The sequence below is a fragment of the Bombina bombina genome, chromosome 5 (assembly GCF_027579735.1).
Source record: "Bombina bombina isolate aBomBom1 chromosome 5, aBomBom1.pri, whole genome shotgun sequence".
Lineage (NCBI taxonomy): Eukaryota > Metazoa > Chordata > Amphibia > Anura > Bombinatoridae > Bombina > Bombina bombina.
The window spans coordinates 866,028,376-866,055,274 of NC_069503.1; the positions used below are offsets into that span (position 1 = coordinate 866,028,376).

The 26,899-nt window shown below is 42.8% G+C and overlaps 1 protein-coding gene across 2 annotated transcripts in view; it reads right to left on the reverse strand.

Moving 5' to 3' along the window:
* The window catches only part of TRAPPC8 (trafficking protein particle complex subunit 8), a 563,274-nt gene that overhangs the window by 487,536 nt on the left and 48,839 nt on the right, over nt 1-26,899 (reverse strand). The window contains exon 3 of one of the 2 annotated variants that reach the window (XM_053715000.1): nt 25,243-25,326. The exons of the other annotated variant lie outside the window; for it this stretch is intronic. Within the exon in view, the coding sequence (XP_053570975.1) occupies nt 25,243-25,326 (84 nt within the window). The remainder of the gene's footprint in view (nt 1-25,242; nt 25,327-26,899) is intronic. 2 annotated transcript variants of the gene reach the window in all.

The window sequence follows — 26,899 nt, forward strand, 5'->3', positions numbered from 1 at the left end:
ATAGCTCTTTGCCCTTCCTAGCAGTTAAGCAGGCAGAGAGAATGACTGGGGGGTGGAGCTAAGGGGGGAGCTATATAGACAGCTCTGCTGTGGGTGCTCTCTCTGCCACTTCCTGTAGGGAAGGAGAATATCCCAAAAGGATGAATCCGTGGACTCGATACATCTTACAAGAGAAAAGAAGGCAGCGGACACTATTCTGAGGGCACCACAGCCTGCAAAACTTTTCTCCCGAAAGCTGCTTCAAACACAAGTGTGTAAGGAGGACCAAGTAGCCGCCTTACAAATCTGATCCATAGAGGCTTCGTTCTTAAAAGCCCAGGAGGAAGCCACTGCTCTAGTGGAATGAGCAGTTATCCTTTCAGGAGGCTGTTGCCTTGCTGTCTCATAAGCTCAACGGATGACACTGCTCAACCAGAAAGATAGGGAAGTCGTAGTAGCCTTCTGCCCCTTACGCTTCCCTGTATAGATGCCAAAGAGGAAGATTGTCTGAATTCCTTTGTAGCCTGAAGATAGAACTTCAAGGCACGAAGATCATCCAGATTGTGAAGCAGGCGTTCCTTCTCTTAAGAAGGATTAGGACACAAGGAAGGAACAACAATTTCTTGATAAATGTTACAGCCCGACACCACCTTAAGGAGGAACCCTAATTTAGTACGTAAAACCGCCTTATCAGCATGGAAAACAAGATAAGGGGGGTCACATTGTAAAGCAGAAATCTCAGAAACTCTACACGCAGAGGCAATAGCCAACAAAAAAAACCTTCCAAGATAACAATTTAAGGTCAACAGTATGCATAGGCCCAAACGGAGCCTGCTGCAAAACACTAAGAACAAGATTGAGGCTCCAAGGCAGAGCACCAGATCTAAACACAGGTCTGATCCTAGTCAGAGCCTTAACAAAGGACTGCACAACCGGAAGCTCAGCCAATCTCTTGTGCAATAACACTGACTGGGCCGATATTTGTCCCTTAAGGGAACTAGCAGATAGACCCTTCTCCAGTCCATCCTAAAGAAAAGATAAAATTCTGGCAACATTACCCTTATGCCAGCAAAAGCCACGCTCTTCACACCAGTACAAGTCCTCCACACTTTATGGTAGATACGACGAGTAACTGGCTTAAGAGCTTGAACCAGAGTGTCGATAACACTCTCAGAGAACCCTCTCTTGGCCAAGACTAAGCGTTCAATCTCCACACAGTCAGCCACAGAGAATCTAGATTTTGATAAACGAAGGGACCCTGTATCAGCAGATCTCTGCGACAAGGTAACCTCCACTGAGATGAGGACATCCCTACCAGATTTGCAAACCACATCCTTCACGGCCACGATGGAGCAATCAGAATCACTGATGCTCGCTCCTGCTTGATGTGAGCCACAATACGAGGGAGAATCGATAATGGAGGGAAAAGATATAGGAGTCTGAACCTCCATGGTACTGAGAGGGCATCTATCAATTCCACCTAAGGATCCCTCGACCGGTACCTGAGTAGCTTGGTATTGAGGCAGGATGTTATGAGATCTATCTCCGGCGTCCCCCCACTCGCTGCATATCTCTGCAAACACCTTGGGGAGGAGAGACCATTCCCCTGGGTGAAAGAATTGCCTGCTGAGGAAGTCCGCTTCCCAGTTGTCCACACCCGGAATGTGGATCGCTGACAGCGTACATCTGTGAGTCTCCGTCCACTCTAGTATCTGAGATACTTCTCTGATCGCCAAAGCACTTCCCGTTCCCCCTGATGGTTGATGTAGGCAACCAAGGTTATATTGTCTGATTGGAATCTGATAAGCTGGGACAAACCCAGAAGGGGCCAAGCCTTCAAGTCCCTGTGCCTTCTTGGCACACCAAACGGCTCCCTAGCCAGAAAAAGGCTTGCGTCCGTAGTCACAATCTCCCAGAACGGTCTCAAGAAGCATGTGCCTTGGGACAGATGATCTGGACAGAGCCACCAATGGAGAAAGTCTCTCGACAGGTTGTCCAGCACAAACTGTTGAGACAGATCTGAATGGTCGCCATTCCTTTGTCTCAGCATGCATAGTTGTAAGGGTCTGAGATAGAATCTGGCAAAAGGAATGATGTCCATACAGGACACCATGAGACCGATCACCTCCAAACACTGAGCCACTGAGGGTCTCAAGGAGGCCTGGAGGGCAAGACATGCAGTAGTTAGCTTGCAACATCTGATCTGTGAGGAATATTCTCATGGATATGGAGTCTATTATTGTCTCCAGGAAATTCACCCTTGTACTTGGAGTAAGAGATCTTTACCAAATTCATCTTGCATACATGTGTTCAAAAAGAGATTGAGAAGGGACTCCGAATGTTCTTCCGCTAGATGAAAAGATGGTGCCTTTCCAGGTAAGGAACAACTGCAATACATTGTGTTCTGGCAACAGCTAGAAGAGCCCCCAGAACCTTTGTAAATATCTTTGGAGCAGTAGCTAGGCCAAACTGAAGAGCTATGAACTGGAAGTGCAGTTCCAGAAAGGAAAACCTCAGGAACTGAAAATGTTCCCTGTGTATCGGAACGTTAAGGTATGCATCCTTCAGGTCTATAGTGGTCATAAACTGTCCTTCCTGAACCAGAGGAAGGATTGACCGTATTTTCTCCATCTTGAAAGAGGGAACACTCAGAAACTTGTTTAGGCACTTTAGGTCCAGAATTAGATCAAAGTTCCCTCCTTCTTTGGAACCACGAAAAGGTTTGAATAAAACCCCAAACCTCTTTCTGCTGTAGGTACCAGGATAATTACTCCTAGAGAGGAGAGATCCCGTACGCAACCTATGAAGGAAGCCCCTTCATGACGATTTGTTCTCGGCGGGCTTCTTAGTCTGTTTGGACTTATTCCAGGACTGAGACGGCTTCCAAGTACTCTTGGGCTGTTCGGACTTGGATGAGGATTGCTGTCATTGTGATTTGTCAGAACAAAAATTAGACAATTGACGTTCCTCAGGCCTATTTTTCTTATCCTGCGGTAGGAAGGCACCTTTCCCTCTGGTAACGGTAGGAATAATGGAATCCAGGCCTGGACGAATAAAATCTTCCCCTTGAAAGGAAGCGAAAGGAGTCTGGATTTAGAAGTCATATCTACAAGCCAAGATTTCAACAAGAGAGCCCAGCGGGCTAGGACCGCAAAGCTAGAAGCCTTTGCATTTATGCAAATAATCTGCATATTCGCGTCACAGATGGAGTTAGCAATTCTCAAAGCCTTCTCTCCTGAATATCCTCGAGGGGAGTCTCCACCTCAATGAGCTCCAACAGAGTGTCGCACCAGTAGGAAGCTGCTCCAGCAACCGCAGCTACAACTGCCGCCGGTTGAAATAAAAACCCTGTATGCTGAAACATTTCCATTTTTTTATCCATAGGCTCTCTAAAACGGAAATTTATGCTTACCTGATAAATTTATTTCTTTTACAATATGACGAGTCCACGGATTTCATCCTTACTTATGGGATATCGCCTCCTGGTCAGCAGGAGGAGGCAAAGAGCACCACAGCAGAGCTGTATATATAGCTCCTCCCTTCCCTCCCACTCCAGTCATTCGACCGAATTAAGAAGAGAAAGGAAAAGCAAAGGTGCAGAGGTGACTGAAGTTTAAAAACAAAGACCTGTCTTAAAAATTGACAGGGTGGGCCGTGGACTCGTCATATCGTAAAAGAAAACAACATTTATGCTTACCTGATAAATTACTTTCTCCAACGGTGTGTCCGGTCCACGGTTTCATCCTTACTTGTGGGATATTCTCCTCCCCTACAGGGAATGGCAAGGAGAGCACACAGCAAGAGCTGTCCATATAGCCCCCCCTCTGGCTCCGCCCCCCAGTCATTCGACCGACGGTTAGGAGAAAAAGGAGAAACTATAGGGTGCCGTGGTGACTGTAGTGTATAAAGAAATTTTTCAAACCTGATTAAAAAACCAGGGCGGGCCGTGGACAGGACACACCGTTGGAGAAAGAAATTTATCAGGTAAGCATAAATTCTATTTTCTCCAACATTGGTGTGTCCGGTCCACGGTTTCATCCTTACTTGTGGGAACCAATACCAAAGCTTTAGGACACGGATGAAGGGAGGGAGCAAATCAGGTTACCTAAACGGAAGGCACCACGGCTTGCATAACCTTTCTCCCAAAAATAGCCTCCGAAGAAGCATAAGTATCGAATTTGAAGATTTGGCAAAGTATGCAGGGAAGACCAAGTCGCTGCCCTACAGATCTGGTCAACAGAAGCCTCGTTCTTGAAGGCCCATGTGGAAGCCACAGCTCTAGTAGAATGAGCTGTAAATTGTTCAGGAGGCTGCCGTCCAGCAGTCTCATAAGCGAATCGGATGATGCTTTTCAGCCAAAAGTAAAGAGAGGTAACAGTAGCTTTCTGTCCTCTCCTCTTACCAGAATAGACGACAAACAAAGAAGATGTCGGTCTGAAATCCTTCGTTGCTTCTAAATAGAATTTGAAAGCACGAACTACATCTAAATTATGTAACAAACGTTCCTTCTTCGAAACTGGATTCGGACACAGAGAAGGAACCACTATTTCCTGGTTAATATTCCTGTTGGAAACCACTTTTGGAAGAAAACCAGGCTTTGTACGTAAAACTACCTTATCTGTATGGAATACCAGATAGGGTGAACACACTGCAAAGCAGACAATTCAGAAACTCTTCTAGCAGAAGAAAAAGCAACCAAAAACAGAACTTTCCAAGATAGTAACTTAATATCTATGGAATGTAAGGGTTCAAACGGAACCCCTTGAAGAACTGAAAGAACTAAATTTAGACTCCATGGAGGAGTCAAAGGTCTGTAGACAGGCTTGATTCTGACTAAAGCCTGTACAAACACCTGTACATCTGGCACGGCTGCCAGACGTTTGTGCAACAAAACAAACAGAGCAGATATCTGTCCTTTTAGAGAACTAGCTGACAAACCTTTATCCAAACCCTCTTGGAGAAAGGAAAGTATCCTCGGAATTTTAATTTTACTCCAAGAGTATCCCTTGGAGTCGCACCAACAGATATATTTTTTCAATATCTTATGGTAAATTTTCCTAGTCACAGGCTTCCTGGCCTGAATCAGAGTATCTATAACCGAGTCTGAAAACCCACGCTTAGATAGAATCAAGCGTTCAATTTCCAAGCAGTCAGTTGCAGAGAGACTAGATTTGGATGTTCGAATGGACCTTGTACTAGAAGATCCTGTCTCAAAGGTAGCTTCCATGGTGGAGCCGATGACATATTCACCAGGTCTGCATACCAAATCCTGCGTGGCCACGCAGGAGCTATCAGAATCACCGAGGCGTTCTCCTGTTTGATCCTGGCTACAAGCCTGGGAAGGAGAGGAAACGGTGGAAACACATAAGCTAGACTGAACGACCAAGGCGCCACCAATGCATCCACTAGTGTCGCCTTGGGATCCCTGGATCTGGACCCGTAGCGAGGAACCTTGGAGTTCTGACGAGACGCCATCAGATCCATATCTGGAATGCCCCATAGTTGAGTTAACAGGGCAAAGACCTCCGGGTGGAGTGCCCACTCCCCTGGATGGAAAGTCTGACGACTCAAATAATCCGCCTCCCAGTTGTCTACTCCTGGGATGTGAATTGCAGATAGATGGCAGGAGTGATCCTCCACCCATTTGATTATCTTGGATACCTCTCTCATCGCCAAGGAACTCTTTGTTCCCCCCTGATGGTTGATGTAAGCTACAGTAGTCATGTTGTCTGACTGGAATCTTATGAATCCGGCCTTCGCTAGTTGAGGCCAAGCCCGGAGAGCATTGAATATCGCTCTCAGTTCCAGGATGTTTATCGGGAGAAGAGACTCTTCCCGAGACCATAGACCCTGAGCTTTCAGGGAATCCCATACCGCGCCCCAGCCTAATAGACTGGCGTCGGTCGTGACAATGACCCACTCTGGTCTGCGGAAACTCATTCCCTGAGACAGGTGATCCTGAGTCAACCACCAACGGAGTGAGTCTCTGTTCATCTACTTGAATCTGTGGAGACAAGTCTGCATAGTCCCCATTCCACTGATTGAGCATGCACAGTTGTAATGGTCTTAGATGAATTCGAGCAAGAGGAACTATGTCCATTGCTGCAACCATCAATCCTACTACTTCCATGCACTGAGCTATGGAAGGCTGCAGAATAGAGTGAAGAACTTGACAAGCGTTTAGAAGCTTTGTCTTTCTGACTTCTGTCAGGAAGATCTTCATTTCTAAAGAATCTATTATTGTTCCCAAAAAGGGAACTCTTGTTGACGGAGACAGGGAACTCTTTTCTACGTTCACCTTCCACCCGTGAGATCTGAGAAAGGCTAGAACAATGTCTTGTATGGGCCTTTGCTTTGGAAAGAGACGACGCTTAGAGAATGTCGTCTAGATAAGGTGCTATAGCAATGCCCCTCAGTCTTAATACCGCTAGAAGGGACCCTAACACCTTTGTGAAAATTCTGGGAGCAGTGGCTAAACCGAATGGAAGAGCCACGAACTGTCTTTCCAGGAAGGCGAACCTCAGGAACTAATGGAAATCTTTGTGGATAGGAATATGCAGGTACGCATCCTTTAAATCCACGGTAGTCATGAATTGACCCTCCTGGATTGTTGGAAAAATCTTCCTTGTTCCGTTATTGGAACTGGGTGTATCACTCCCATCTTTACTATGTCTCCTACGCAGTGTAAGAATGCCTGTCTCTTCATCTGGTCTGAAGATAAGCGAGACATGTGGAACCTTCCCTTTGGAGGAAGTTCCTTGAATTCTAGAAGATATCCCTGAGAGACTATTCTAGTGTCCAGGAATCCGGAACATCTCTTGCCCAAGCCTGAGCAAAGAGAGAGAGTCTGCCCCCTACTAGATCCGGTCCCGGATCGGGGCTACCCCTTCATGCTGTCTTGGTAGCAGCAGCAGGCTTTTTGGCCTGTTTACCCTAGTTCCAACCTTACAATGGTTTCCATGCTGGTTAAGGTTGGGAAGTGTTGCCTTCTTGTCAAGAGGCCGCAGAGTTAGGAATTGGTCCGTTCCTGAAATTGCGAAAGGAACGAAAATTAGATTTGTTCTTAGCCTTAAAAGGCCTATCTTGTGGGAGGGCATGTCCCTTTCCACCAGTAATGTCTGAAATAATCTCTTTCAATTCCAGCCCGAATAGGGTCTTACCCTTGAAAGGAATATTAGCAATTTGTTCTTGGACGACACATTCGCCGACCAGGATTTTAGCCAAAGCGCTCTGCGCGCCACTATAGCAAACCCTGAATTTTTCGCCGCTAACTTAGCTAATTGAAAATTGGCATCCAAAAGAAATGAATTAACCAACTTAAGTGCGTGAATTCTGTCCATGACTTCATCATATGGAGTCTCCCTTTGAAGCGAATTTTCCAGTTCCTTGAACCAAAATACACTGCGGTAGTGACAGGAATAATGCACGAGATTTTTAGAAGAAGGAAGCCCTGCTGAATAAATTCTTTTTTAACAGTCCTTCTAATCTTTTATCCATAGGATCTTTGAAAACGCAACTGTGCTCAATAGGAATAGTTGTGCGCTTAGCTAACACTGAAACCGCCCCCTCAACCTTAGGAACCGTCTGCCATGTGTCCTTTCTAGGGTCGACAATGGGGAACATTTTCTTGAATATAGGAGGTGGAACAAAAGGTATACCTGGCTTTTCCCACTCCTTAGTCACTATGTCCGCCACCCGCTTGGGTATCGGAAAGGCATCAGCGTGCACTGGAACCTCTAAGAATTTGTCCATCTTGCACAATTTCTCTGAAATTACCAGAGAATCACAATCATCTAGAGTAGTTAGGACCTCCTTAAGCAGGGCGCGGAGGTGTTCTAAATTAAATTTAAAAATCACTATGTCAGTGTCTGCCTGCTGAGAAACTTTTCCTGAATCAGAAACTTCCCTTTCAGACAGGCCCTCCCTCACTGCTATACTCAGATTGATGTGAGGGAACAACTGATAAATTGTCCTCAGCGCTAACCTGCTCATCTTCTGTATTTAAAAACTGAGCAATCACGCTTTCTAGAATAGGATGGCAGTTTGGATAATAGATTTGCTATAGAATTATCTATCACTGCAGTTAATTGCTGCATAGTAATCAGCATTGGCGCGCTACATGTACTAGGTATCGCCTGCGTGGGCAAAACTGGTATTGACACAGAAGGAGAGGATGATAAACTATCCCCACTACCTTCACATGAAGAATCATCCTGGGCAATCTTATTAAATGTGACATTACTGTCCTTACTTTGTTTGGACGCTATGACACAATTTGCACAAAACATTAATAGGGGGAACCACCTTGGCTTTCATACATACAGAGCATAAGCTATCTGAAGGTACAGACATGTTAGACAGAATATGGCAGGCTAATAATGCAATAAAAACGTTTTTAAAGAAAAGCGTTACTGTCTCTTTAAATAATAAACAAGCACACTTTATTTCTGAAAGTTTGAAAAACTATGAAGGCAATGTCTGATTTTTACAAAATTTGCACCCCAGAGTCCTAGTGCCTTGAAAGTATTGCACACCAAGTTTCAAGACTTTAACCCTTAAAATGAGCAAAACTGAGCTATTTGTTCAAATAAACAATTTTATCACACAACAATCACTGCCACAGCCTTGCTGCGGCTTTTTACCTTCCCTTAAAGTGATTCAGCACTGAAATAAACCTTCCTGAGTCCGTTTTCTTTACCCACAGGACCCTCAAATGAAGCTGAATGCACTGCCAAGGAAATAAACTGCGCAATTGAGGCGCGAAAACGGGGCCTCCTCCATCTGCATTACCAGAGTGAAGGGGCCTTTCTGACTAAAGTAGTAGTATAACTAGATACCAGGCGAAAAAAACGTTCCCAAAAGTGCTTTTATAACACAAAAAAACACTATAAATGTCCAATAAATCTGATATAAACCAATTTAGACCACAATAGTGTCAACCAGTATAGAGCCCATTTATAAGCCTTAATCTATTATGAATCTAAGAAAATGGCTTACCGATCCCCTAAGGGAAAAACTGACAGTCTTCTAGCATTAACATGTCTTGTTAGAAATATGACTAATCGTACCTGAAGCAGATAAGTCTGCAAACTGTTCCCCCAACTGAAGTTCTCTGGGCTCAACAGTCCTGCGTGGGAACAGCAATTGATTTTAGTTACTGCTGCTAAAATCATACTCCTCTTAACAGAAATCTTCTTCATTTTCTGTTGTAGAGTAAATAGTACAAACCGGCACTATTTTAAAATAACAAACTCTTGATAGAAGAAATAAAAAACTACAACTAACACCACAAACTCCTCACCATTCCCGTGGAGATGCTACTTGTTCAGAGCGGCAAGGAGAATGACTGGGGGGCGGATCCAGAGGGGGGGCTATATGGACAGCGCTTGCTGTGTGCTCTCCTTGCCATTCCCTGTAGGGGAGGAGAATATCCCACAAGTAAGGATGAAACCGTGGACCGGACACACCAATGTTGGAGAAATAAATTTATCAGGTAAGCATAAATTTCCTTTTCTTTTACAAGATATGACGAGTCCACGGATTTCATCCTTACTTATGGGATACAATACCAAAGCTATAGGACACGGATAAAATGGAGGGACAAGACAGGAACCTAAACGGAAGGCACACTGCTTGAAGAACCTTTCTCCCAAAAACAGCCTCGGAAGAGGCAAAAGTGTAAATTTCGAAAAAAAAGTGTGAAGAGAGGACCAAGTTGCAGCCTTGCAAATCTGTTCAACAGAAGCATCAATGTCCATGAGGAAGCCACAGCCCTAGTAGAATGAGCCGTAATTCTTTCAGGAGACTGCTGTCCAGCAGTCTCATATGCCAAACGGATGATACTCTTCAGCCAGAAAGAGAGGTAGCCGTAGCGTTCTGACCCCTACGTTTCCCAGAAAAGACAACAAATAATGAAGATGATTGACGAAATTCTTTAGTCGTCTGCAAGTAAAACTTCAGAGCACGGACCAGGTCCAAGTTATGTAACAGACGCTCCTTCTTAGCAGAAGGATTAGGACATAATGAAGGAACAATAATTTCCTGATTAATATTTTTGTTGGAAACAACCTTAGGCAGAAAACCAGGTTTGGTACGCAAACTATCTTATCGGAATGAAAAATAAGGTAAGGAGAATCACATTGTAATGCTAAAAGCTCAGAAACTCTGCGAGCAGAAGAAATAGCAACCAAAAACAAAACCTTCCAAGATAATAACTTAATATCTATGGAATGCATAGGTTCAAACGGAAGAACCTTAAGAACTAAATTCAAACTCCAAGGAGGAGCAATAGATCTAAACACAGGCCTGATCCTAGTCAGAGCCTGACAAAAAGATTGAACATCCCGAATATCTGCCAGACATTTGTGTAACAAAATAGATCAAGCCGAAATCTGTCCCTTTAAGGAACTTGCTGATAACCCTTTCTCCAATCCTTCTTGGAGAAAGGACAAAATCCTAGGAATCCTGATCTTACTTCATGAGTAGCCCTTGGATTCGTACCAATAAAGATATTTACGCCATATCTTATGGTAAATCTTTCTAGTAACAGGCTTACGTGCCTGGATCAAGGTATCAATAACCGAATCAGAGAACCCTCGCTTAGATAAAATCAAGCCTTCAATCTCCAAGCAGTCAGCTGCAGAGAAATTAGATTCGGATGATGGAAGGGTCCCTGATTGAGAAGGTCCTGCCTCAACAGAAGCTTCCACGGTGGCAGAGAGAACATGTCCACCAGATCGGCATACCAAGTCCTGCGAGGCCACGCAGAAGCGATTAGAATCGCTGAAGCCCTCTCCTGTTTGATCCGAGCAATCACCCGGGGAAGGAGAGCAAACGGTGGAAAGACAAAAGCTAGGTTGAACGACCAAGGCACTGCCAAGGCATCTATCAGTTTGGCCTGAGGACCCCTGGACATGGATTCGTATCTCGGGAGCTTGGCATTCTGACGAGATGCCATAAGATCCAGCTCCGGCTTGCCCCATCTGAGAATCAGGGTGGCAAAGATCTCCGGATGGAGTTCCCATTCCCCCGAATGAAACGTCTGTCTGCTCAAAAAAATCCGCTTCCCAGTTGTCTACTCCTGGGATGTAAATTGCTGACAGATCACAAGAGTGAGCCTCCGCCCACCGAATTATCTTAGATACTTCTGTCCTCGCTAAGGAACTCTTTCTCCTCCCTGATGATTGATGTAAGCCACAGTCGTGATGTTGTCCGACTGAAATCGGATGAATTTTGCTGAAGCCAACTGAGGCCAAACTTGAAGCGCATTGAATATTGCTCTCAACTCCAGAATATTGATTGGAAGTAGAGACTCCGACTAAGTCCACACACCCTGAGCCTTCAGGGAATTCCAGACTGCACCCCATCCTAGTAGACTGGCGTCTGTTGTCACTATCACCCATGAGGGTCTGCGGAAGCACGTCCCATGGAACAGATGATCCGGTGACAACCACCAAAGAAGAGAATCTCTTGTCTCCTGATCCAGGTCTATCTGAGGAGACAAATTTGCATAATCTCTATTCCACCGCCTGAGCATGCTCAGTTGTAGAGGCCTGAGATGAAAACGAGCAAACGGAATGATATCCATTGCCGCCACCATCAATCCAATTACCTCCATGCACTGAGCCACTGATGGCCGAGGATTGGACTGAAGGGATCGGCATGTATTCAGAATCTTCATGGATATAGAGTCTATTAGAGTTCCCAGGAAAGGAACCCTTGTCTGTGGAACTAGCGAGCTCTTTTCTAGATTCACCTTCCACCCGTGAGTCCTTAGAAAGGATAGAACAATGTCGGTATGAGACTTTGTCTGCTGATAAGAGGACGCCTGGATCAGAATATCGTCCAGATAAGGCGCCACTGCAATGCCCCGCGGTCTGAGAACCGCCAGCAGAGACCCTAGAACCTTCGTGAAGATTCTGGGTGCCGTGGCCAGCCCGAAAGGAAGGGCCACTAACTGAAAGTGTTTGTCCAGAAAGTCAAACCTTAGGAAATGGTGATCTCTGTGGATAGGAATATGAAGATATGCATCCTTTAAATCCACGGTAGTCATATATTGACCCTCCTGGATCAATGGAAGAATTGTCCGAATAGTCTCCATCTTGAAGGATGGAACTCTGAGAAACTTGTTTAGACTCTTGAGATCTAAAATGGGTCGGAACATTCCCTCTTTTTTGGGAACCACAAAAAGATTTGAGTAAAACCCCTGCCCCGGTTCCTGTTTTGGAACGGGACAAATTACTCCCATAGTGGAGAGGTCTTTTACACAACGTAAGAACGCCTCTCTTTATCTGGTCTACAGACAATCATGAAAGAAGAAACCTTCCCCTTGGGAAGGAATTTTTGAACTCCAATTGATACCCTTGAGACACGATTTCTAGTGTCCAGGGATCCTGAACGTCTCACATCCAAAGAAAGTCTGCCCCCTACTAGATCCGGTCCCGGATCGGGGGCCGCCCCTTCATGCAGTTTTGGTAGCAGTAGCGGGTTTCTTGGGTATTTTACCCTTGTTCCAAGCCTGGTTGGATCTCCAGGTGGACTTGGCTTGTGCATAATTCCCTTCCTGTTTAGCAGAAGAGGAAGAGGGTACACCTTTGAAATTCCGAAAGGAGCGAAAATTACTCTGTCGTCCCCTCTGCTTAGATGTCTTATTTGAGGGAGTAGGTGACCCTTAACTCCCGTAATGTCAGAAATGATCTCTTTCAAATCAGGCCCGAATAGGGTCTTTCCCTTGAAAGGGATAGCTAATAGCTTGGACTTTGAGGACACGTCCGTAGACAAAGATTTTAACCATAAAGTTCTTCGAGCCAAGATGGAAAATCCTGAATTCTTAGCCGCCAACTTGGTGATCTGAAAGGCGGCATCCGTAATAAAAGAATTAGCCAGTTTAAGGGCATTAATTCTATCCTGAATCTCCTCCAAAGAGGTCTCAGTCCTGAGAGACTACTCTAGGGTATCAAACCAAAAGGCAGCTGCAGTCGTGACTGTTACAATGCAGGCCGTTGGTTGCAGTAGAAACCCTTGATGAACATATAGCTTTTTGAGAAGACCCTCCAACTTCTTATCCATGGGATCTTTGAAAGCACAACTGTCATCAATAGAGATAGTCGTACGTTTAGCTAAGGTAGAGATAGCTCCCTCCACCTTAGGGACCGTCTGCCAAGAGTCCCGAACGGTGTCAGCTATAGGGTACATCTTTTTAAAAATCGGAAAAGGGGAGAACGGTATACCTGGTCTTTCACATTCTCTGGCAATAATTTCCGAAATTCTCTAAGGAACCAGAAAAACGTCAGAATAAGAAGGGACCTCCAAATATCTGTCCATCTTACTCAATTTCTCTGGCGGGACAACAATAGAATCACAGTCGTCCAGAGTTACCAGGACATCTTGTAATACTACATTCAGTCATGCTAGAGTGTCTGGATAACATAAGCTCTATGTCGGTTCTCATTCCCTTTTCTTACACTAATGAGGACCGGCATACTAGCGACAGGAAGCCTTACCTTAGCTCCTGACATAAAAAGTTAAAGCACAGTCAGTTCTGAGATATGCCACTCTTCCTTCTTTCAGTGCAGAGCTAAACCCCCCCCCCCCCCCCCAGTTCCCATAGCCTTAAGGCTATAAATCCAAAGGCTGTTCTGTAGTAAAATAGTACACTTTGAAGAATCTAAACTAACACCTCACTTTACCTCTTCCTATCACTAACACAGGCAAAGAGAATGACTGGGGTCGGAGGGAAGGGAGGAGCTATATATACAGCTCTGCTATGGTGCTCTTTGCCTCCTCCTGCTGACCAGGAGGCGTAATCCCATAAGGATGAAATCTGTGGACTCGTCATATATTGTAAAAGAAAGAAGAATTATCCTCCAGAGGGATAGTAGTACGCTTAGCCAGCGTAGAAATAGCGCACTCCACCTTAGGGATGGAGCCCAACAAATGTAATTGAGAGTCAGGGACCGGGAATCATTTTTTTAAAAGTAGATGAGGGGGAAAAGAAGTTCCTATTCGTTACTAATAATGTTCGCCATCTTAACTGGCACAGGAAAAGTCAGATGCACCTTCCTGTCTTCATAAACCCTGTCTAATTTAGGGATCTTAGGTTCCTCAGGAAGTGTAGCCTCTGGAACCTCTAGTGTAGACAGAACCTCCTTTAATAAAAAAACACAGATGCTCAATTTTAAATCTAAAAGCAGGGTTCCTCTGCTGAAGGAGGTTTAAAAACTGAAGTCTCTGACTCTGAAAGTTCACCCTCTGAAGCTACAGAGGTTAACTCATCCTCGGATAACTGGGTCATAGTAGCTAAATCCGACAAATATTTAGATGACTCTAGGTCAGGAGAACTATGTTTAACCTTTCTCTTGCATTTGCTAGAACGAGGTAAGGCACTCAGGGCCGCAGACACCGCTGATTGTAACTGCGTGGTAAAGTCTGCCGGAAAGAAGCCCCCTCCAGATGGAGGATTAGTTGGGCTGCGTGGAACTGCATGTGGAGCGGGTAATGTAGAAAGGGTAGTAATCTCTCAGGACCCGGATTCCTGAGAGGTAGACAGCTCAGAGGAGCTAATAGCGCTATGAGTATTAGCAGGCTTGTCTCCCTTCTTAGACTTTATAACAGTGCTTAGGCAAATGGAACAAAATTGAGCAGGCGGGCAAACCACGGTTTCCACACAATATAAACAGGAATTATTCATTAGAACAGAAGGAACAGAACCTTCTAATGTAGTATCAGAGTCCTCCATAGAAAATATATATTCACAGAAGGACAGACAAAAAGTAAACGCCTTTATTAAAAAAAACGGCACCTTTATAATCCCAATGGCTGGGGCACTCACCACCTTCTAGACCCAGACAGCTAACAGTGAGAACGCTCTCCTTAGGAGTAATGTCCATAGCAGGATTGTAGGAAATGAAAAGACTGCACCCAGTCACGTGGAGCGTAGGACAGGACTTCCTCTGCTATGAAAAAGGCACTAAGCTATTATGAGCTGCGCAACACTCAAAAACGAAAGTGAAACCTGTTTGTTCCAAGCCAAAAGCACACAGTATATGAGCCCAAAAAAACTTTCACATTAAAGCAGTTATGAATAACCCCTATCTGTTCAAATAATCTCCCTGAAAGAGATATTAACCCTTTATCCTATCGAGGCATAAAAGTCACACTTTGACCCTGTATAGGAAAAGTGTAAATATAAAGTGTCTTACTTCCAGGATCCATGCTGTGGAACAGGCACAGCCTTTCAAGTGTGACAGTCTTGCAGCAACGCTTCTGACATGGACTTGAGTGTGTAACAGCAAGCAGTGAAACTCGTCAACACGGATTGCTCAGGAGCTGTTAGGTGATAATCTGGATGGGTTCGCAAAAAAAAAAAACTTTCCCTGCATCTCCAGACTCTAACTTTCATCAATACTCTCACTGAGAGGTTGACATGATTACTCCAGTCATTTCTTGAAGGGAACATACCTATTAAAGGACTATCCAAAATCTTCTGACACTTCTCTGCCACCTCCTATAGTGACGACGAAAGGCAAAGAATGACTAGGAGATATGGGAAGTGGGATATTTAAGCCATTGGCTGGGGTGTTTTTGCCTCCTCCTGGTGGCCAGGTGTTGTATTTCCCAACAGTAAGGAATGAAGTTGTGGACCCTCCCTGCCTTATGGAAGGAAATTCATGTATGTTGAATATCCAAGTTTGATATTTGTCAAAAACATCTGTCTACAAAATCTTCCATACATGAATTATAATACTAATAAGCAGTAGAAAGTTCAATTTAAATATCAAAGAATGTTCCAAATATCAGCTCACTTTTTGCAAGAAAAATGTAATAAGTTCTAAACAGAAGAAATGGTCATATTAAATGATTTGGTATAGGGAGATTCTTCATTTGCACACATCCAAAAATGAAATTGATACCAATTTAAAAAATGACCTTAAACATGCAAAGAAAATAATGTTGACTTTTCCTAGTGATATTGCTCTGTGACTGCTTGTATACAGACATGTTCACAGGATGTACTGACCCAAAGATCTTTCACTCCAGGTATGAGAGCTTACCAGAGCTTTCTAAGGCCTGTTTGTTGTGTCCTCAGTATTTTAGCAAGATGCCTAGGGGCTTTACAGTATCTCTCAGCAGAACTTTGAGCAATTAAACATATGACCACTTTAGCAGGTCACAGAACTTTGTTTAAATTTGAAAGCTCTGAGGCCTATCTATCAAGCTCCATATGGAGCTTGACGCCCCATGTTTCCAGAAACAGGAGTTATGAAGCAGCGGTCTAAAGACCGCTGCTCCATAACCCTGTCCACCTGCTCTGAGCAGGTGGACAGACATTGCCACAAATGAAACCGATCGAGTACGATCGGGTTGATTGACAACCCCCTGCTAGCAGCCGATTGGCCGCGAATCTGCAGGGGGCGGCGTTGCACCAGCAGCTCACAAGAGCTGCTAGTGCAATGATGAATACGGAGATCGTATTGCTCTCCGCATTCAGCGATGTCTGTCGGATCAGGTCCGACAGACATTTGATAAATAGGTCTCTCTGTCTGAATCATGAGAATGGAGTTATGACTTTACTGTCACGTTAAATTTTAAGCTAACAGAAGTTAAATGAAAGAAGCCATCTCGACACCATTAACGAGCAGTTATAGTAGCAGCGGAAAGTTATTAGAAGATATAGTAAGGGGGTATCATCCCTGCAGACGGACAGGTCCTCCTGCAATCTCCACTTGCAATGTTTCATTGCATGGTGAAATGTAACATTGCACAAGAGAATTCTTGTGCAATGCCGCCCCCTACTCCAGCGCAAAATGGCCGAACAAGCAAGTGTCAGGGCGATTGATCTCGCCATGTCTGAGGAGGCAGAGAAGAAAAAAGAAGTGGCTTTATCTTCTTAAATATGTGGAGCAGGCTCACTTATAAGCATGTCACAAGAGACAGAACTTGTTGCCAAGACAGACACACAGCATGTATAGCGTTTATGTGTATGGCCTGTATACAGCTGCTGGGTACTGACTTATTTGGCAATTGTTTGTAGGGCTGTTTGTACACCTATGTCACACTCTGTGCTTAGACCCAGAGTGAAATATTCTTATATGTTTTTATATTTAAGCAAATGCTGGAATAAATTTAATCTATGAAGAAGAGTTTCTGAGGTCCACTGTGGTCTTTTATAGAGAGATACAACTGGTAATTTTGTACTTTCGCACAAAAGGTTGCTTAGTTCTTTAACAGTATTACACTATTAATGTTTTCTTTCATTTATTTGAGGAAATCCTCAATTTTACTCCATTTGGACTGAATAAAACAGTGGACTGCTCTAATTTAAATCTCCTTTATTGTATATTCACCTTGATTTTCACACAATTTTTTATATTTAGATTCACTATTTGGTTTGTGCGTTCAATCACTTTTTCCACCTTGTGATATTCATGAATTTTAGTTTAAATGTAATTTATTGGGATGTGCATATGGATCCTTTGTGAGGATCCAAATGCGGAAGTAAGCAGCAGCTCGTGCCCTTCAGATATTTTCATAGTCAGACATTCTTCTAAAAGATGCACAGCTCTTAGTGTGGGTATCTTTTAAAAAAATCAATTCAGCTACAAAAATACCGAGAGGACACAAGCCACTACTTACTTCTGCATTCAAATCCAAATGTTCATCACTAGTGATTCATATATGAAGTTTAAAGGTCATGTTTTGTTGGAGGTGAAGGAATTTCCACTACTTCATTTTTAAAGTCGTAATAATACAGTTTAATTAGCATCATGGCTCTTCAGGTGTAGCAGACTCACCCAAGAGCAGCATTTTAAAACAATGCCCCCCCCCCCCATATTTGACAGCTTTTGAGGATTACTACATTGTTTCTGATGTAAAAAACATAATTTATGCTTACCAGATAAATTTATTTCTCTTGTAGTGTATCAAGTCCACGGATCATCCATTACTTGTGGGATATTCTCCTTCCCAACAGGAAGTTGCAAGAGGATCACCCACAGCAGAGCTGCTATATAGCTCCTCCCCTAACTGCCATATCCAGTCATTCGACCGAAACAAGCCGAGAAAGGAGAAACCATAGGGTGCAGTGGTGACTGAAGTTTAATTAAAATTTAGACCTGCCTTAAAAGGACAGGGCGGGCCGTGGACTGGATACACTACAAGAGAAATAAATTTATCTGGTAAGCATAAATTATGTTTTCTCTTGTTAAGTGTATCCAGTCCACGGATCATCCATTACTTGTGGGATACCAATACCAAAGCTTAAGTACACGGATGATGGGAGGGACAAGGCAGGAACTTAAACGGAAGGAACCACTGCCTATAGAACCTGTCTACCAAAAACAGCCTCCGAAGAAGCAAAAGTATCAAATTTGTAAAATTTTGAAAAGGTATGAAGCGAAGACCAAGTCGCAGCCTTGCAAATCTGTTCAACAGAGGCCTCATTTTTAAAGGCCCAGGTGGAAGCCACACCTCTAGTAGAATGAGCTGTAATTCTTTCAGGGGGCTGCTGTCCAGCAGTCTCATATGCTAAACGGATTATACTCCGAAGCCAAAAAGAAAGAGGTTGCCGAGGCCTTTTGACCTCTCCTCTGTCCATAGTAAATAACAAACAGGTGAGATGTTTGGCGAAAATCTTTAGTAGCCTGCAAGTAAAACTTCAATGCACGGACTACGTCTAGATTATGCAAAAGACGTTCCTTCTTTGAAGAAGGATTAGGGCATAATGATGGAACAACAATCTCTTGATTGAAACCACCTTAGGTAAAAACCCAGGTTTTGTACGCAGAACTACTTTATCTGAATGAAAGATCAGATAAGGAGAATCACAATGTAAGGCAGATAACTCCGAGACTCTTCGAGCCGAGGAAATAGCCATCAGAAAAAGAACTTTCCATGATAGAAGTTTGATATCAATAGAATGAAGGGGTTCAAACGGAACCCCTTGAAGAACTTTAAGAACCAAGTTTAAGCTCCATGGGGGAGCAACAGGTTTAAACACAGGCTTAATTCTAACTAAAGCCTGACAAAAATGCCTGAACGTCTGGAACTTCTGCCAGACGCTTGTGTAAAAGAATAGACAGAGCAGAAATCTGTCCCTTTAAACAACTAGCTGATAGTCCTTTGTCCAAACCCTCTTGGAGGAAGGACAATATCCTAGGAATCCTAACCCTACTCCATGAGTAATTCTTGGATTCACACCAATGAAGATATTTACGCCAAATCTTGTGGTAAATTTTGCTGGTGACAGGCTTTCGTGCCTGTATTAAGGTATCAATTACTGACTCGGAGAAGCCACGCTTTGATAGGATCAAGCGTTCAATCTCCATGCAGTCAGTCTCAGAGAAAGTAGATTCGGATGATTGAAAGGACCTTGTATTAGAAGGTCTTGTCTCAGAGGCAGAGTCCATGGTGGAAATGATGACATGTCCACTAGGTCTGCATACCAGGTCCTGCGTGGCCACGCAGGCGCTATCAATATCACTGATGCTCTCTCCTGTTTGATTTTGGCAATCAGACGAGGGAGCAGAGGAAACGGTGGCCAGGTTGAAGAACCAAGGCGCTTCTAGAGCATCTATCAGTGCCGCTTCTGGGTCCCTGGACCTGGATCCGTAACAAGGAAGCTTGGCGTTCTGGCGAGACGCCATGAGATCCAGTTCTGGTTTGCCCCAACGGAGAACCAATTGAGCAAACACCTCCGGATGGAGTTCCCACTCCCCCGGATGAAAAGTCTGACGACTTACAATATCCGCCTCCCAGTTCTCTACCCCTGGGATATGGATCGCTGATAGGTGGCAAGAGTGAGTCTCTGCCCAGCAAATTATCTTGGAGACTTCTGACATCGCTAGGGAACTCATGGTCCCCCCTTGATGGATGATGTAAGCCACAGTCGTGATGTTGTCCGACTGAAATCTGATGAACCTCAGTGTTGCTAACTGAGGCCAAGCTAGAAGAGCATTGAATATTGCTCTCAACTCCAGAATATTTATTGGGAGGAGTTTCTCCTCCTGAGTCCATGAACCCTGAGCCTTCAGGGAGTTCCAGACTGCACCCCAACCTAGAAGGCTGGCGTCTGTTGTTACAATGGTCCAATCTGGCCTGCAAAAGGTCATACCTTTGGACAGATGGACCCGAGATAACCACCAGAGAAGAGAATCTCTGGTTTCCTGATCCAGATTTAGTAGAGGGGACAAATCTGTGTAATCCCCATTCCACTGACTGAGCATGCATAATTGCAGCGGTCTGAGATACAGGCGCGCAAATGGCACTATGTCCATCGCCGCTACCATTAAGCCGATTACTTCCATGCACTGAGCCACCGTGGGGCGCGGAATGGAGTGAAGAACACGGCAAGCATTTAGAAGTTTTGATAACCTGGACTCAGTCAGGTAAATTTTCATTTCTATAGAATCTATCAGAGTCCCTAGGAAGGAAACCCTTGTGAGAGGAGATAGAGAACTCTTTTCTTCATTCACTTTCCACCCATGCGACCTCAGAAATGCCAGAACTATCTCTGTATGAGACTTGGCAATTTGAAAGCTTGACGCCTGTATCAGGATGTCGTCTAGGCAAGGAGCCACCGCTATGCCTCGCGGTCTTAGAACCGCCAGAAGTGAGCCCAGAACCTTTGTAAAAATTCTTGGGGCTGTAGCCAACCCGAATGGAAGAGCTACAAACTGGTAATGCCTGTCTAGAAAGGCAAACCTCAGGAACCGATGATGATTCTTGTGGATCGGTATGTGAAGGTAGGCATCCTTTAAGTCCACTGTGGTCATGTACTGACCTCTTGGATCATGGGTAAAATGGTTCGAATATTTTCCATCTTGAATGATGGAACTCTGAGGAATTTGTTTAGGATCTTTAGATCCAAAATTGGTCTGAAGGTTCCCTCTTTTTTGGGAACCACAAACAGATTTGAATAAAACCCCTGTCCTTGTTCCGTCCGCGGAACTGGATGGATCACTCCCATTACAAGGAGGTCTTGCACGCAGCTTAGGAATGCCTCTTTCTTTATCTGGTTTGCAGATAATCTTGAAAGGTGAAATCTCCCTTGTGGGGGAGAAGCTTTGAAGTCCAGAAGATATCCCTGAGATATGATCTCCAACGCCCAGGGATCCTGAACATCTCTTGCCCACGCCTGGGCGAAGAGAGAGAGTCTGCCCCCTACTAGATCCGTCGTCGGATAGGGGGCCGCTCCTTCATGCTGTCTTGGAGGCAGCAGCAGGCTTTTGGCCTGCTTGCCCTTGTTCCAGGACTGGGTAGGTTTCCAGGCCTGCTTAGATTGAGGAAAAGTTCCCTCTTGTTTTGAAGTAGAGGGAGCTGATCCTGCACCTGCCTTGAAATTTCGAAAGGCACAAAAACTAGACTGTTTGGCCCTTGATTTGGCCCTGTCCTGAGGAAGGATATGACCCTTACCTCCAGTAATGTCAGCAATAATTTCTTTCAAACCAGGCCCGAATAAGGTCTGCCCCTTGAAAGTAATGTTAAGTAATTTAGACTTTGAAGTCACATCAGCTGACCAGGATTTAAGCCATAGCGTCCTACGCGCCTGGATGGCGAATCCGGAATTCTTAGCCGTTAGTTTAGTCAAATGAACAATGGCATCAGAAACAAATGAGTTAGCTAGCTTATGTGTTCTAAGCTTGTCAATAATTTCAGTCAATGGAGCTGTATGGATGGCCTCTTCCAGGGCCTCAAACCAGAACGCCGCCGCAGCAGTGACAGGCGCAATGCATGCAAGGGGCTGTAAAATAAAAACCTTGTTGAATAAACATTTTCTTAAGGTAACCCTCTAATTTTTTATCCATTGGATATGAAAAATCACAACTGTCCTCAACCGGGATAGTGGTACGCTTTGCTAAAGTAGAAACTGCTCCCTCCACCTTAGGGACTGTCTGCCATAAGTCCCGTGTAGTGGCATCTATTGGAAACATTTTTCTAAATATAGGAGGTGGGGAAAAGGGCACACCGGGTCTATCCCACTCCTTACTAATAATTTCTGTAAGCCTTTTAGGTATTGGAAAAACATCAGTACTCACCGGCACTGCATAGTATTTATCCAGCCTACACAATTTCTCTGGCACTGCATTTGTGTCACAGTCATTCAGAGCAGCTAATACCTCCCCAAGTAACACACGGAGGTTCTCAAGCTTAAATTTAAAATTAGAAATCAATGAATCAGGCCTCCCCAATTCAGAGACGTCACCCACAGACTGAAGCTCTCCGTCCTCAGGTTCTGCATATTGTGACGCAGTATCAGACATGGCTCTTACAGCATCTACGCGCTCTGTATCTCATCTAACCCCAGAGCTATCGCGCTTGCCTCTCAATTCAGGCAATCTGGCTAATACCTGTGACAGGGTATTATTCATGATTGCAGCCATGTCCTGCAAAGTAATCGCTATGGGCATCCCTGATGTACTTGGCGCCATATTAGCGTGCGTCCCTCGAGCGGGAGGCGAAGGGTCCGACACGTGGGGAGAGTTAGTCGGCATAACTTCCCCCTCGACAGACCCCTCTGGTGACAATTCTTTTATAGGTAAAGACTGATCTTTACTGTTTAAGGTGAAATCAATACATTTAGTACACATTCTCCTATGGGGCTCCACCATGGCTTTTAAACATAATGAACAAGTAGTTTCCTCTGTGTCAGACATGTTTGTACAGACTAGCAATTTGACTAGCAAGCTTGGAAAACACTTTAAACAAAGTTAACAAGCAATATAAAAAACGTTACTGTGCCTTTAAGAGAAACAAATTTTGGCAAAATTTGAAATAACAGTGAAAAAAGGCAGTTACACTAACAAAGTTTTTACAGTGTATGTAACAAGTTAGCAGAGCATTGCACCCACTTGCAAATGGATGATTAACCCCTTAATACAAAAAACAGATTAACAAAACGAAAAATATGTTTTTTAAACAGTCATAACAACTGCCACAGCTCCTACTTTTGAAGCCTTTTGAGCCCATCAGAGATGTCCTATAGCATGCAGGGGACTGCTGAGGGAAGCTGAATGTCACAGTTTGTAATTTTAACTGCACCAACTGTAACTTTTATACTATAACAGTGGAAAGCCTCTGTTTCTAGGCAAAAATAAAGCCAGCCATGTGGAAAAAACTAGGCCCCAATAAGTTTTATCACCAAAGCATATATAAAAACGATTAAACATGCCAGCAAACGTTTTATATTACACTTTTATAAGAGTATGTATCTCTGTTAATAAGCATGATACCAGTCGCTATTAAATCACTGCATTTAGGCTTAACTTACATTAATCCGGTATCAGCAGCATTTTTCTAGCAAGTTCCATCCCTAGAAATATGTTTACTGCACATACCTTATTGCAGGAAAACCTGCACGCCATTCCCTCTCTGAAGTTACCTCACTCCTCAGAATATGTGAGAACGGCAATGGATCTTAGTTACTTCTGCTAAGATCATAGAAATCACAGGCAGATTCTTCTTCTAATGCTGCCTTTGATAAAACAGTACACTCCGGTACCATTTAAAAATAACAAACTTTTGATTGAAGTTAAGAAACTAACTATAATACACCACTCTCCTCTTACTACGTCCATCTTTGTTGAGAGTTGCAAGAGAATGACTGGATATGGCAGTTAGGGGAGGAGCTATATAGCAGCTCTGCTGTGGGTGATCCTCTTGCAACTTCCTGTTGGGAAGGAGACTATCCCACAAGTAATGGATGATCTGTGGACTGGATACACTTAACAAGAGAAATATTTATGTATTTTTCCGTTCTCAACCAGACATATGCACTATGCTATCTCTGGTAGTAGGGCTGCACGATTAATCGCATATGCAATTTAAAACCGCAATTAATCCCTGCGATTTAAAAACCATGAGAGTACGAGATTTTAATTTTTTTAATTTCTCTGTTAGTCATGAAAACGGAGGCTGAGAGGTGGACCAGTGTGCGGACCCGAGAATGCACGTGAAACCCTTATTGCAGAGAGTGTGGAAGCAACAGGCCTTCATCTGGGAGTGGTGTGGCGGTGGTCAAGCGGTGGGACATGCGCTCAAAGTTGTGAGCAATGAAATGAGTAGTGTACAAAAACTTTAAAGTGCCTTTTTTTTTTTATTAACTTATGTGACGCATAGCATGAATAACAAATACAGCAGTGTGTGCATTGTACTACCTTTACTGCACTTATAAAGTCAGCACTTTTCAGGTTTCTACATGCTTACACTGCTTCATATGTTAATCGTACCACAGCTAGACTGACTGCCCAAGAAAACATGACAATGTTGTGTCAGAAGACCTAAGAACTAGCTAGTGTCTACTATGTAACCAGAGCACAGGGAGGTAATTTTATTTTAACTATTTTGTGGTTTGTGTTTTTATGCTCCCAAAGTGTATTGGACATTGAGAAACATATACATTAAGATTCTGTAGTGTTAAATACATTTTTATTGAAAAACTAAGGTGTTATAGTAATTTATAAGAAAATCACGATTAAAATTGCAATTTTGTGGGTCCAAAATCACGATTTTCATTTTTGCTTGTATCACCCAGCCCTATCTGGTAGCAATATATTTAAAATCAGTGGACAGTAGCTATTTGGAAGAATTGCTTATCACTTAAATGTGTTCCTTGTCACTCCAAGAAAACCCATAATTCATTATGTTTTACATGTCTTAAGTGATTACTGACTTTGATATTAAGAGAATAATTAAAACCAAATTTTAGGTTTTAAATAAATAAAACTAAAAATGGAGCAGAGACACAGTTTTATCAACTTAAACGTACATTAACTGATGATCAACTTAAATAGAAATCTATTTCTCAAATCTCTTATAAGTTGACAGTAGCAAAATGTCTTGCAATCATGAAAAATAGCAAAGTGACATTACGAACAGAAGAATTTAATTTACATAATTTACGATACTTCTAATTTAAAACAGTAAGGAGTAAAGAAGCTAAATATTTAACTAGATCAGTTAAAAAGTTGCAACGACGATAGGGCTTTTGCCTTTTTTTTTTTCCCGTTCAACAATATATACTCCAGTTAAAAGATTGAAATAAAAGAAAAAAATTCATAGGAAACCAAATATTATTCAATCTACATAAATGAAACCAAGAGATACCCATCACCAGCATCCGTCAGACATTGACAAATATAAATAGGAAAGTTCACATCTAGATTAAGGGTTGATAGACACAATGGAATGGAAAAGAGAACTAGGGACATCGACAAGGATTAAAAGTTAGGGGGCAATTAATCTTTTCAGCCCTACACACAATAATACCTGAATAAAACCTGGACTTGGTGAGCTCCGTCATTGTGCCTTTCCAATTACTGTACCAAGGGACACTAGCTTTAAGAGAACGATCTGACAGAGAAAATACGGTATTATTGAAATAAAAACAATGCTCAGTTCAGAATTTTAAACAGTTTTGTATGAAAGTATTTGTGTTGCAGACCTTACAATAAAATGTATAATTTTATAACAAAGCATTTTTGCACCTGAAAAAAAACTATTTATTTACACTTTTTTTTAAGTTGGTTTTTGTTTTTTAAACTTGATAATCAACAATTAAATTCACCAAATATTGCCCATATTTTCTATCATGCTAATTTTAAAGAATGTGGGTTTATGGATTATAAAAAAGAAATAGTGAGTAATCTAAAGTTTTCAAAAGTTAGTTGCTGTTACTGCTGCAAGCCAAGCCAAGTAAAACATTTCCCAAACTCCCAATGAAAGCTTTGCTGTCAGCTGTTGTGAGACTGTTCCTGGTTGGTTGGAAAAAAAAATGTCAAAACAAGGATTTATAAGATTTAGAATTCCTCTGGATTAAGCAATTTATTATCTAAATCCAGATGATTTTGAATACATCACAGAAAATATGGACTTTGTACATACTCAAAGTGAAGACAAGTGTAGAGTCCAATACATTTTAGCACTTATAAGAGAAAGACAAAATCAGGTAATAAAAAATGGTGAACATTATAATGTAATTAAAATCTGTCAAAAATAGGTTACGGATTCAAAATGTATCAGAAATACTATACAAAGACATTTTTATTATATCAAATAAAAATAAAAGATATATAGAAAGGTTGAGATAGATGACCAGAAAGCAGAAAAAGTACTAATCACAAAAACATGCACAAAATAGGCATGCAAGTGTACATACTTAAGTTTTGAGACAAAACTACAAATATAAAAGCATGGGTAGAACAAAACAACACCTTGGAATTGGCCAGGGTTGTCTTTAAGGCCTTTCTTTCAAAAGTTCCTTATCAGAACAGAAACCCATTTAAATGATAAATCTAGCTTAAGGTATCCAAGGAGGAACAAGTGACTCTTGCAAAATTGTTCTACTGAAGCTTAACTTTATGTACCCAACACAAAGGCATAACTCTAGTAAACTGATCTTTCAAATTAAAGGAGGTGATGACGTTTTGCTGAGGTTTTAAAAGCATAAAGGGACTGGAGAAAAGTCTTCTGCACTATTCTGGAAATAAAAAATACCCACAAAAAATAATAAGTATTTTTGCTATACTCTTTAGGGGCTTCCAAGTAATCACCCTGGCCCTGGGTGAAGAGCATTTGGAGGAATGATTATTATGTTATTTATTCATTTTGGAAGAAACAATAGGAATTCTACAAATTTCCATTTTTAGGAATTTCAAGATGGAAAAACAAATAAAAAGAGGAAAATACCAAATCCAGCTTGGAGAGGTGTTTCATTGTAGACAAGGCAACAATAAAATGATAAATAATACAACTTAGGCAAAGGCCTATATAAGCTATGATCAGAAACTCATAATCTACATGCCCGTGAATCTTTGAAGGTGTAGGTTATTTTTCCTCTCTCTCTAGTAGGTTCACCAACTCTTACTACTGTTAACTAATGAGCAGTGAGATGCTGCTTCCATCAAAAGCTTTTGCCAAAATATTA